At 46.0% G+C, this 13,381-nt stretch overlaps 1 protein-coding gene across 1 annotated transcript; it reads right to left on the bottom strand.

Annotated features, from left to right (window-relative positions):
* Window positions 1-6,552: 6,552 nt before the first annotated feature.
* On the bottom strand, window positions 6,553-7,850 carry LOC308562324 (CMP-N-acetylneuraminate-beta-galactosamide-alpha-2,3-sialyltransferase 2; the record flags this gene model as incomplete). The annotated part of the gene is made up of 4 exons (XM_081148318.1): window positions 7,741-7,850; window positions 7,241-7,599; window positions 6,829-7,007; window positions 6,553-6,748 (listed from the first exon to the last, which is right to left on the bottom strand). Exons 2-4 carry the CDS (start codon window positions 7,550-7,552, stop codon window positions 6,553-6,555), a joined length of 687 nt encoding a protein of 228 aa, XP_081004444.1. The 5' UTR covers window positions 7,553-7,599; window positions 7,741-7,850.
* Window positions 7,851-13,381: the final 5,531 nt, after the last annotated feature.

The raw sequence follows: 13,381 nt of genomic DNA, 5'->3' as shown, positions 1-13,381 counted from the left end.
CCATTGGGGAACTGGACTATTTGAAATCTAAATAAGGATTGGGAGTGGAGGAAATTCAGAGTCATTGGCACAGCGGCCCCAAGCCTACATAAGCCCTGGAGGTGCCCCCATATCCAGCAAGGGTCTCTCTGGAGCCCCCCCCCCTCCCCCCGCTGCATACCCGGGGTTTCTCAGCTTCCAGATGACATCCTGATTTTCCAGTGCTCTCATGAACCACTTCAGACCAGATGCATTTAAAGGAAGCATCAGCAGTTGGGTGGCAGGATCCTGAATGTGGGCTACCCCAGGCTGCATCATGCGTATGGTGGTCATGTTCCCCACGTCCCTCTCAAAGCCTCGGACAGGGGCCTGGTTCATCCTGGGAAGGAGGGCAGGATGGACTTTGGGGGGAGGAGGAGGATTTGGCCTGACCTTCCTGGTCTCCACCTCCTACCCTGCACCCACCTGAGGACCATGTCATGCTGGTCAATCCTGAAGCCGAGGCCAGAGCCCAGTAGGGATCTTGAGTTTCCAACCACTGCACAGGTTCGGCAGCTGGACTCCACACGGGCCAGTGGGTGGCTGAGAGACATTTTAATCGGCTGCTGCTTCTGATTCTGAAATTCCTTCTCTGACTTCATGCCCTGAAGTTCATAGCATAAGAGGGAGGAATGTAGGGGCTTATCCCAGATTCCCACTATCTGTGGAAGAAGGTTAAAGTGGGGTGCGATGAAGGGAGAGACGGCCAGGGCCTGGGGCTGGGGGAAGGGACTGGACAGAGACCAAGATTCTGCACTGACCAACCACAGTAACAGAGCATCAGCGGACATGGGCTCTTCTGAACTCAGCAGGGGCTCGATGGCCCTTTCAAAGCGTTTGTCGAACCAGTCAGAGTCTCCAGGCGAGTGGAGGCAGGCAGAGCACTTGTGGATCCCAGACAAACACATGCAGTTTCTGAAAGTGTCCTCAGGGCAGTTGCAGGTCGTTGAGTGTATTCTGGCCTTTTTATTGCGATCTTTCTGACTGGACTGCTGGCCCAGGAAGGAGGCCATCAACCACAACGTAGGCATACAGATGGCCACCAGACCCAGCTTCATGTGTTGAGTCTTCATCTCTGGCCTTGGTCAGTGATGGTACCTCAGCAAACAGGTAAATTAGCTCTAATGCCTGGTACTTGGAAAGAGGAGGGGCTGGGGTCAACAGACATCGCCAGTGTTCCCTGTCCTGTGGCTTCTATCCCTCCCCCAACCCCTCACCCTACACCTCCTCCTAACACCTCACCCCTCGCCTCCCCAGCCACCTGCTAACCTCTAAAAGAAATTCTGCCAAAGCCAGGGGCTAGAGGCTAAAAGGACAGGAGAGGTGACACTGTGTGTCCTTTGGTCTCCCAGAGGAGACTGGTGCTCAGTGAAGTCTCTCATGCCAGCGCAGTTATATCAGGGACCTCATCACAGAGACCACATTGTGACCTCCTCTACGTAGGCTACTGGCAAGGCCCCCTCCACTTTAGCATTCAGCTCGGAGTCCAGCTGACAAGGGAGGCCTGAAACCAAGTGTTCAAGGGACAGGAGGGCAAGGAGGAAGCAGCTATGTGAAGGTCTGGCGTGGGTGAGCAGGAGCCAGAAAGGGGAAAGGAAGGGCCACCTGGAACCTCCCAGGTCAAAGAGAACTTACCATATGAGCATATTCAACCATTAAAGCCCCTCAGAGATTGAATTTCTTTTCTTTCTGAAAATTGTGACCAAGATAAATACATGAAAATTGTTCTTTCCAAAAGAAAATCACGCAGCCCAGAAAGGTTTCTGATGGGGAACAGCCTCCTGCTCCCCTCCCCTCCTCTTCCCTGGCAGGCTCCCTTCACCCGCTCGCCTCTACCGCCCTGCTGGCTTTCACGTCCGTGTTTCTAAAGAATATGCCTGTACCACTGCATCATGAGACTGGATATAGACGACCCGCTATGTATGATCGCTATGCTTAGTAACTGCTACTTGGTCACTTTGTAACTTTACATAACGGATCCTAATCTGTATTTCTCATCTTGTCACTTCAAGACAAGGTTTCTTGAAGCCCCTTCTATAAGATGGGAGTATTGTGTCTATACACTTCTATTTGTCAGTTGTTTTCTCCTTACACTTCCCAATATCATTATATTGAACTTTTACCTCACCAAGGATAACATTTACATCCTGTTACGGAAGCATTCTGCTGCATCATTAAGTCTCACATGCTTTGTTTATAGCAGTGCTATCCAAAAGAAATATGTGAGCCACATACAGTTTTCTAGTGTCCAAAGTTAAAAAAAGAAAAAAGAAACAGAAAATTCATTTTAATAACATATTTAACCCAGGATGCCTAAATATTATCATTTCAACATGCACTTTATATAAAAATATTATTGAGATATTTTGCATCCTTCTTTTTTGAAACTAAGCCTTCTAAATCCAAATTGTATTTTACTCACATTATATCTAAATTTGGACACTCAATTCTCATCAGTGCTGTTAACAAGAGTATGTTTGTGTGTTTTAACAAGAGTACAATTTTTTCTTAATCATCACCCAAGGATATTTTTTCCATTGCTTTTCAGAGATAGTGGAAGAGGAGAGGGGAGAGGGGAGAGGGGAGAGGGGAGAGGGGAGGGGGGAGGGGAGGGGAGGGGAGGGGAGGGGAGGGGAGGGGAGGGGAGGGGAGGGGAGGGGAGGGGAGGGGAGGGGAGGGGAGGGGAGGGGAGGGGAGGGGAGGGGAGGGGAGGGAAGGGAAGGGAAGGGAAGGGAAGGGAAGGGAAGGGAAGGGAAGGGAAGGGAAGGGAAGGGAAGGGAAGGGAAGGGAAGGGAAGGGAAGGGGACATCAATGTGAGAGAGACACATTGATTGGTTGCCTCCTGAACACACCCCACTCAGGCCAGGGATTGAGCCTGCAACCCAGGTACGTGCCCTTGACTGGAATCAAACCCGAGACCCTTCAGTCAGAGGGTTGACACTCTAACCACTATGCCAAATTGGCTAGGGCAAGAGTATGCTTTTTGATCCTTGTTAACTGTAGTAGTTGGAATTCTTGGTCTCAGAAATAGACACAGACGCTGGTAAACTTAAGCAGAAAGGCAACTCACTGTTTAAATATCCAACAGTTGCCCGGCCGGGCGTGGCTCAGCGGTTGAGCGTTGACCTAGGACCCAGGAGATCGGGGTTCGATTCCCGGTCAGGGCACATGCCCGGGTTGCGGGCTAGGCAGCCGATCAATGACTCTCTCGTCATTGATGTTTCTCTCTCTCTCCCCCACTCCTTTTCTCTCTCTGAAATCGATAAAGATATGTTAAATAAATAAATAAATAAATAAATATCCAACAGTTTACAGAATAGATGGAAAGCCAGAGAACCAGACTGAGGCTATAACTAAGGGAGGCAAGGCATAGCCAATGACTACTCCAGGAATATCACCACTGTTGCCATCACAACCTGACTCTTGACACTGGGATACTATGGTAGTTCAAATATGGCCACAAATTCTTTCCAGCTCCTTCCATCAGGAAGAGAAGTCTATTTCCTCACTTTTTGAATCTAGGATTGTTTTGTGACTTGATCTGACCAATACAATGCTGCAGGAGTGACACTGTGTGACTACAAAGCCTTGACTTTGAAAGGTCTTCAACTTCCAGTCTCCCTCTCTTGTAGTGCTTCCACCATCACATGAAGAAGTCTAGGACAAAATATTGCATGGAGAGAGAGGCCTAGCTGTCTTAGCAATTCCAGTCATTCCAGCAGCGGCCCAGACTGTGGTGTGCTGGGTGACGTTGTTGCTGAGGCCAGAAGCACTCAGGATCTTCAATTTCCCCACCAGCACACACGTCCCACAGTACAGATCATTATGGCTCACTGAGGGTCTGGCGATCACCTTGAACAGCTTTTCCCACTCTGCCCAGCTCACTTGAGTTCATGCCCTGGAAATAGCCGAAGGGAGAAGACTGAGGGCTAGGACCCAGGTATCAGCTCCAGGTAGAAGGAAAGTAGACCCAGGTGGGTGAGAGCTCCATCCAGATGATGGGAGGTGCACTAATCCAGGGCCAAGGGTAGGGGTTTGGGCTGGAAAGTGGGAGATGGGCTAGGCCTGGGAAGGACAAGAGAGAAGTCAGGCCCAGTGTTAAGCACTGACCAACCATCAAATAATCACTCACCATTCTCTCCTGCCCCAACCCTTGGTAACCACTAATCTGCTATGTCTATGCCTTTGCCTTTTCTGAATAGATCATATAAAAGGAATCATATGTGATCTTTTGTGTCTGACTTCTTCACTAAGAGTAATGTTTTTGAAGTTCTTCCAAGTTGCAGTATGGATTAAAACTCTGCTCCTTTTAATGGCTGAATAATGTTCCATTGTATAGATAAACCACAGTTTGTTTATCCATTCATCCATTGATAGGCATTTGGGTAGTTTCCACTTTTGGCTATTGTGAGTAGTGTTGCTATAAACATTTGTGTACAAGTTTCTATGTGGACATATGTTTTCATTTCTCTTGGGTATCTACCTAAGAGTGGAATTGCTGGCTCATATGGTAATTCTGTTTAACTTTCTGTGAATTGCCAAACTGTTTCCCACAGCAATAAGGCAATGAGTGGCTGCCCATGGAACTCACTGGCCTTATCACATACTCACCCAGCTCATAGAACTGCAGTAGAGCTATGAAGACCTATGAAGACTTAGTTTTGCGTCCAGTTCTAGCAAAATAATGAATTAAAAGATAATCTAAAAACGCTCTTACTACAAAAAATTCAGAACTGCTGGTCAAAACATAGTATTAATTTTTTAAATTGTGTTTATTTTTGAATGTATAATATGGGTCTGTGGTACACAGGCCAAAAGGTACAAAAATATATGAAAAGAAAGAATCCACCCCCCGCCTAGTTCTCTACCTACCCAGCCTCCTCCCCAGAGGCAACTGCTTGCTATTCCTAATGTCTTTGTATCCTTCCTAAGTTAACTGGAAAATGTATAAGCATATACATAGTTTTTACCAAAAACTATTTTAAATGCTGAGCAGAGGAAGAAAAACAGGAAGTATCCAGATGCCAGAAATGAAAAGAGAAATGGAAAACAGCATGGGGAGTGCTCGAGCTGCCTGAGTGGCTGCCTTGGAATTTAGGAGTGGGATGCCCATATGGGCAGAGGACCCTTGAGCACAGGAGAGGCAGAGAATTGGAGCAAAACACTGGGAATCTCAAAGAGCTGAGCCTTCAGTGAAAAGCTGAGGTAGAAAAAAGTCACCCTCCGGCATAGGATGAAATGCGGAGGCTCATCTCTTTCATTCCATTGGAAAAAAGCCTCCCCAAGAACTCAGTCTAGGCTTGCAATTTTTATGAGGTTGGGTCTAAATTTACACATCTGCATGATCCAAGGGCGTAGGCAGAGAAAGTCATGTAAATATTGCCCCTGAGATCTGGAAATCGAGTCTGGCCTTTCTTCTCCTGACACTGTCCTCACAGGTAAGAAAATCAGACCAGGATTTTATTCAGTACCCAACTAATGTCTACACAGTTCCTCTTGCCCTTTACCCCTGAAAGTCCTCGTAGTCCTGCTGTTGCTGTTACAGTCCCAAGACTTTCCTGTTTCCAGGACCGAAGGACTAGGACTTGTGTGGACTCTGCAGGGCATCAGCTGTGGAGGGTGAGCTTGCCCACCACACATTCTTGCTGACTTCCATTTCTGTTTCTGTGCTATGCATGTTCTGATTAATATCCTCCCACTTTCCTTGCTTCTCTGATACAAATCCAAAGCGGGCATCCTGGTGAATGAGAGATGAATGTATGTGTTAATGAACTGAATCCTATCCTTGTCCCACCTCCCCTTATTCAGCATTGAATGTGACAGGCTGCCTCCTGGAACTGGGAGGAGAATGAAGCTCACCTTCTCCAGGGAAGACAGACTCTGAACACACAGAGTGACTCCAGAGCCCATAAAAGAAAGCGTCAACTAGCTGCTCCTCATATTGGGGAGAGAGGATTCCCCAGGGAGACAAGGGAAGGACATTCCAGGCAGAAGGAGCAGTGTGTGAGAAGGCACGAGGCAGCTGGTATGTTTAGGGAATGCCAAGAAGCCCAGTGTGTGAGCCTGGGAGGAGGGGAGGAGTCAGGTCGTGCAGGGTCCTGAAAGCCAGGCAGAAAGTTTTAGGCTCTATGCTGAAGGCGTAGGGGTGAGAAGTTTTAAGTGAGGAAGGGAAAAGACACTTAACTGGCTCACAGATGGATAAGGCACGGAACAGAGCCATGAGCCCTGGGGATGGATACTGACCCTGGTTATGCAGCCTATTGCCCTGGTTGTATCTGAGGAAGGTGGGGCTGATCTCAAGGACCTGGGGAAGAAGGGGCAGGGGCCCTACCTGGGGCCCTTCCCACAGCAGCCCACAGCCATCCCATCCCCTTACCTGGTCTGTGCTATCTTCCATTGCACTAGGGAACTAGATCTTCTTCCAAAATCTAAGAAAGAATTAGGAGGTGGAGAGTTCAGCAGCCCCTGGGACCTGGAATGTCCTGCAGCTGTCCTTAGTAAGTTACCCTGCACTGACCTCCCCTCACCTCCATGCTAAGAATGCCTAAGTTCCCAGAACTTCACCTCCTGACTCAGAGCATCTGAAGTCCATGCCAGACCAGAAAGCTTCAGGAGCAGCAGCAGCAGCTGTCTCCAGGATCCCTGGACCCCAACATTCCTGCGGCAGGTGAAGCGTCCCGTGGTTTGGTTCCCTACCATCTTAAAGCCCTGAACAGGGGCCTGGCTCGTCCTAGGAAGGAGAACAGAAACTGGCAGAACTCTGGGGACAGGTCTGGAACCCCTGCTCCCTGCCCTCTCCTCAACACCCACCGGAAAACTGTGGTGTGTTGGGTGACATTGTTGCTGAGGCCAGAAGCCCGCAGGACCTTTGAGTTCCCCACCAGCACACACGTCCCGCAGTACAGATCATTATGGCTCACTGAGGGTCTGGCGATCACCTTGAACAGTTTCTCCCACACTTTGCCCAGCTCACTTGCTGAGTTCATGCCCTGGAAACAGCCAGAGGGAGAAGACTGAGGGCTAGGACTCAGATGTCAGCTCCGGGTGGAAGGAAAGCAGACCCAGGTGGGTGAGAGCTCCATCCAGAGGTCAGGGGCTGAGGCTCTGACAATGGGAGGTGCACTAAGCCAGGGCCAAGGGTAGGGGTTTGGGCTGGAAAGTGGGAGATGGGCTAGGCCTGGGAAGGACAAGGGAGGAGTCAGGCCCAGTGTTAACCACTGACCAACCACCAAAGCACAGCATCGGGGGTCATGGACTCTGTTGTTCTCATCAGGTACCCCATGGTCTTCTCATAGCATGCATCAAACCAGTTCTGTTCTCTGACTGTGTGGTGGCAGAGGGAGTAGTTGAGAGACCCAGATGGGCAGCCACACTTCCTGAACTTGAACCAAAGGCAGTTGCCACGCCATGGTACCAAATACGTCAGTTTTTCCTGGGGTGCTGGTTCTGGTTTCCGATCCAGGCAAGGGACCATCAGGCACAAGATGAGCACCCAGAAGACCCATAGGACAAAAATCTGCCACATGCACCTCATGTCTGGCCTAGGCAATGGCTTCCAGGGCAGGCAGCAGACTGGCTTCCCTGCCAGGGTCAGGGAGAAGAAAGGAATAAGCCCACAAACAGCCTGGAGGCCTCTGTCCCATTGGCCTCCATGGCTCCCCACCCCTTCACGCCATGCCTCCTCCCAGGCCCCCTCTTCTGCCTCCTTACCCACTTGCTCACCTCCAAATAGGACTTTAACTGGGCCTCGGATGGAAGGTGCGGGAGCAGAAAGATAATATATGGTATGTCCTGTATCTTCCCCGCAGGAGGAAAGCTTGGCTCTCAGTGGGGTCCATCTGCCACACAGATATATCATAGATCTCATCACAAAGTACACATTGTGACCTCCCTCCTTTGCCTGCCTGGGCAAAGCCACCACCCTCTCCAGTCTGTAATACACAAGCTGTCTACATTGAACATAAAAGCCACAAAGACAGGGACCGACTTTGTCTTCGTTACTTCTGCATCCAGAAGACTTAGAACCATTTAATGAACATTTTGGGATACACGAACAGAGCTGAGAGGGAATTTAAACCCTGTTTATGTGTGATCTCTCTCTCCAATTGTGGAGCCAGCTCAGACCTCCCTTCTCCTCTCTAGACTGTATATCCTACAGCTATGAACTTCCACTAAGATGTCTCAGAGACCTCTCACACTAAAAAGCCTGGGACTGAACTCAGATTTTTCCCTTTAAACCAATTCCTTCCCAAGACTTCTCTGTCTCTAACTGGTCCTACCATTCCCCCAGCTGCTGAAGGCAGAGGGAGATTTCTCCCGCTCCTCTGATTTCCAAATCCATTTTTAATCCACTTGCTTCTATTTCCAAACTGCCCTCTCTTCATCTCCACTCTCACTCCTTAATTCAATCCTAGCAGGGTATTTTATAGCTTTTAAAACAATTCACCAAAAAATCTGAGTAAAGCCTATAGTCCAGTTAATTGTTGCTATGTCAGTTTCCTGGTTTGGATAATGTATTATTGGTACTATATGGTAAGATGCTACCATTAAGAGAAACTGAGCATCGTCCCATACACCAAAAACAGATCACAGGTTCGATTCCCTGCCACGGCACATACCTAGGTTGTGGGTTTGATCCCTGGTCGGGGCACTTATGGGAGGGAAACACTTGATGTTTCTCTTGCACATCAATGTTTCTCTTCCTCTTCCTTCCTCTCTCTAAAATCAATGGAAAATATCCTTCATTGAGGATTAAAAGAAAGAGAGAGAAACTGAGTGATGGGTACATGGGACCTCTCCTTACTATTTTTGCAATTTCTTTATTTTTTTTTATTTCTGTTATTCCTCACCCAAGGATATTTTTTCCATTGATTTTTTTAGAGAGTGGAAGGGGAGGTTGGGGAAAGAGGGAGGGAGAGAGAGAGAGAGAAACATCAATGTGAGAGAGACACATTGATTGGTTGCCCCCCACACGGGCCCCCAACAGGGGTTGGGGATTGAACCTGCAACCCAGGCATGTGCCCTTGATTGGGAATTGAACCTGAGATCCTTTGGTGCTCAGGCCGACACTCTAACCACTGAACCACAGTGGCCAGAGCTATTTTTTTCAATTTCTTATGTGCCTATAGTTACTTCAAAATAAAAAGATTTTTTAAATCATCTAGAAAAAGATGCACAGTAAACTCTATTGCTGTTTTATTTATGTCAATTGATAAAATCTTTCTACTGTTATAAAACACTCAAAAACTTTATCATTTTAAAGTGTACAATTCATGGTGAACACACAACAATATACAGATGATGTGTTATAGAATTGTACACCTGAGACCTACATAATTTTATTAACCAATGTCACGCCAATAAATTCAATAAAAAATAATAATGAAAAAAGTAAAACAAAGTAGCAAACCTCTGTCAGAATATTTTCTCCCATCCCTCTCCCTGCTAGCCAGCCTATGGGCTCTGCATGCTCACGTGCTCCAATCAGTGTGGTCAGTGGATTCCTCTGTAAGACTCTTCATTGGTGCTGGTAAAGTGTTTGGAGCTCTTTGTGATGCCGTGGAATTCAGACTGGGAAGAATCACAGTAGAGTGTTGGAGGTGGATAATGGGGTTCTGGAACTTCCTAAGACGAAGAAAACAGTAACCATTCAAGACTCCAAGAGACAGGAACAATAGGCCATTTCAGGCATCCTGGAGGAGACCTAGTTCTGTCCTTAGGCAGGGCCAGGTATGTGGGAAGGAAACTGGACTTCGGGTTGGGAGATGTAGGCATTGTCCCCACTCAGCAACAGTGAGCTGTGTGACACTGGTAGGTCAACTTGATCTTTCCTTGGTCTTGGTTCCATCTTTCTTAAAATAAGAGGGAATAAACTAAAGCATTCCTCAACTCTTCAATTCTATTCTCTAAGAGTGATGCTAGTTGTGACAATAATTGTAAGTAAGAGATGATAATTGTAAAAAAAAATTAAAGGGCTGTTGTTGTTTTTTTAAGTGTACAATCCAGAGACAATACATTCACAATGTTATGCAACCATCACCACTGTCTAGTTCCAGGACATATTATCACCGCAAAAGGAAACCCCGTACCCATTAAAACGTCATTCCCATTTTTCTTTTTTCTAGCCCTTGGAAAAAGTGATCTTTTAAAAAGTTAAATCAGCCCTGGCCAGTGTTGCTCAGTGGTTAGATCTTCGGCCCATGGACCAAAGTGTCATGGGTTCGATTCCTGATCAAGGACATGTACCTGAGTTGCATGCTGGGGTGTGTACAGGAAGCAACCGATTGATGTGTCTCTCTCACATCAATCTCTCTCTCCCCCCTCTCTTCCACGCTCTCTAAAAAAAAAAAATCAATGGAAAAAATATCTTCCAGTAAGGATTAACAACGACGACGACGAAAATGTTAGCTTTGCTTTTCAGCATCTTTATCAAGGCACAATATACATACCATAAAATTCACGTATTTTAAGCGTATGATTCAATGACTTTTAGTAAATTTATTCAGCTGTGCAAGCACCACCACGATCTGGTTTTAGGACTTCTCCATTGGAGATCCCTCATTCACATGTGCCGTCAATTCCATTCCTCATTTTAGGCAACCACTAACCTATTTTCTCTATAGATTTGTCTTGTTAGATCACTTCATATAAATGGAATCATGCAGTATGTATGATTATGATGTCTCAGCAATGTTTTGTTTTTATGTATTTGTCTTCCCATCCAGGACACAAATTGAGACAAGTGTATAATTTTTTTCTAGCCTACCGTCTTCCTATTGGTCTAGCTCTGTCAAGATCCCATCTTTTTATTGATATCTCAGGGTATCATCTCTTCTCCCTATATAGGCATTAATATCCAATACCCAAAGAAGACATACACATCTATTTTGACAGTGATAATAAAACAAGTACAATATGGTCATGGGGGAGTTCAGGCTACACTGATTAAAAAGTACTTTGTGGCCCTAGTCCGTTTGGCTCAGTGGTTAGAGCATCAGTTCTCAGACTGAAGGGCCGCAGGTTTGATTGTTGTCAAGGGCATGTACCTCAGTTGCAAGCTCAATCCCCAGTAGCCATCGGGGTGCATGCAGGAGGCAACCAATCGATATGTCTCTCTCACATCGATGTTTCTGTCTCTCCCTGTCCACTCTCTAAAAAAATCGATGGAGAAAATATCCTCAGGTGAGGATTAACAAAAAAAAATACTTTGTGAAACTATTTTTTTCCCATCTGTTGAAGTCCAATAAAAAAGCCACTTCCTTCCAAAGCCTTTTAAAACTAATGTAGCATCTTACCAAATTACAGCTTCTAACACATATTATCTTCAGTGGACAAAATCATTTACATAAAGGTGCTTTGTAAAATGTAATTGTCTATGTTAATATAAATTATTATGGTGTTTAAAAAAAAAAAAGAAAACCTAAGGGTGTAGATTGCTGACACACCAGCTCCATTAACCACCAACTCTCTGCTCCATCCCCAGAGCCACAAAATCAGCTCACAAGTTTATCACCTTTTCAATTATTTCACTTTTAGCCCCTGGGAATTTTCTTATTTTTTCATGAGTCAGCTATATGTTCAAAGGGATACTTGTTATTCAGCATTTCAAGATGCTTTGCAGAAGGTTAAATCTGCATATGGCTCTAGAATTAGAGCCTTTATAATTCATTTTCTCATTGATTATTGTTTTATGACATATAATTATTTAAATAATGCTCTACAAATATTGAAAGAAGGTTCTTCCTTAGATGGATTGCACCATTGTGCAAATAAAAGTGTTTGCCTGAGACTCTTCTTAGCTCAGTGCTTCTCAAATTTGAGTATGCATCAGAATCACCTGGAAGCCTTAATAAAAACAGGATGCTGAGCCTCATTCCTAGAGTTTCCCATTCAGTTTTCCTGGGGTCTGGAGGGACTGAGAATTTGCATTTCTAACAAGTTTCCAGGTAGTGCCAATGCTGTTGTTCCAGGGACCACACTTTGAGAACCACTGCCCTAGCTGAACATATCCAGCCAGCAAAGTATTTTACAGAGAAAAACTGATTCCTTTATTAAAATGGAAGCTCACATTTGACTTCTATTTTTTCTTTCTAAAGACAGGCTTATAATATTTTTCTCCCATAGCCTGCAACAGCTTCCTAACTGGTATTTCTGCTTCTGTTCTATCCATCCCTCATCCATTCTTCACCCAGTAACTGGCATGATCTTAAACTAATTTCCTGCTTGGATCCTTAAAATGGCATCCCATTGCACCCAGAATAAAATCCAAAATCCTGCCCTGGCCAGTGTGGCTCAATTGGTTGGGTGTGGTCCCATGCACTGAAAGGTTGCCAGATCAATGTCATGTTTAATTCTCACATCTATGTTTCTCTCTCTCTCCTTCTCCCTTCCTCTCTCTCTTAAAAAAAAAAAAAATCAATAAAAATATATTTTTTAAAAATCCAAAATCCTCACTCATCTCATACATTTTCCAGGCATTCTGGCTTTTTCCTATTCCTAGAACTTTCCAAGTTCCATCTTGCCCCAAGACCTTTGCAATTGCAGTTCCTCCCACTCCAACCCTCAGCACTTCACCTCCCTAGTTCCGACCCTTTCTTCAGGTCTCATTTTCTTTTTTAAAATTTATTTTTAAATCCTCACTAGAGAATATTTTTTCCATTGCTTTTCAGAGAGTGGGAGAGAGAGAGAGAAAAAGAGAGAGGGAGAGAGAGAGAGAGAAACATCAGTGTGAGAGAGACATCACATCGATTGGTTGCCTCCCACAAGCTCCCCGGGGCCGGGGATCGAGCCTACAACCGAGATACGTGCCCTTGGCCGGAATCAAACCTGCGACCCCTCAGTCTGCAGGCCGACGCTCTAACTGCTGAGCCAAACAGGCCAGGACACTTCAGGTCTCATTTTAAATGTCACTCACTTGGTGTTCCTTCCCTGACTCCTGTATTATTGAAGTCCCTAGAAGCTCCCCTAATTGGGCCCCGAGACCCCCTAACACGTCCTTATTCACCAGGTATTCACAAAAAACAGGGAGACCTGGGAAATAGAAAGAGCTTGATAAATACGTGTTGAAGGAGTGAAGGAGTGCATCATTTAGCCTGGAGGCCCACTGAGGAGGGACAGCTTTGAAGTCAAACATGGACGGGCACAGAATGGACACAGGTCAGAGAGGAGAGGACAGTTTCTTCTAAGGTTTACCCTGGGCATCCATCTGAGAATAGATGCCTCTCACACTTGGTGGTGGCAGCTTATGCGTGGAAAAGACCCAGGCTCTGGAGGCAGAAAAAAACAGTCCTTGATAACTAGCTTTGCCCCATTAACTAACCCTGCAACCTTGGGCAACTTTAATTCACCTCTCTTGGCTTCCCCA

The sequence above is a fragment of the Miniopterus schreibersii genome, assembly GCF_964146895.1.
Source record: "Miniopterus schreibersii genome assembly, chromosome: 10".
In the NCBI taxonomy this organism is placed as follows: Eukaryota; Metazoa; Chordata; class Mammalia; order Chiroptera; family Miniopteridae; genus Miniopterus; species Miniopterus schreibersii.
The sequence above is the reverse complement of the archived record's forward strand: the minus strand, read 5'-3'. Positions and strand labels throughout refer to the sequence as shown.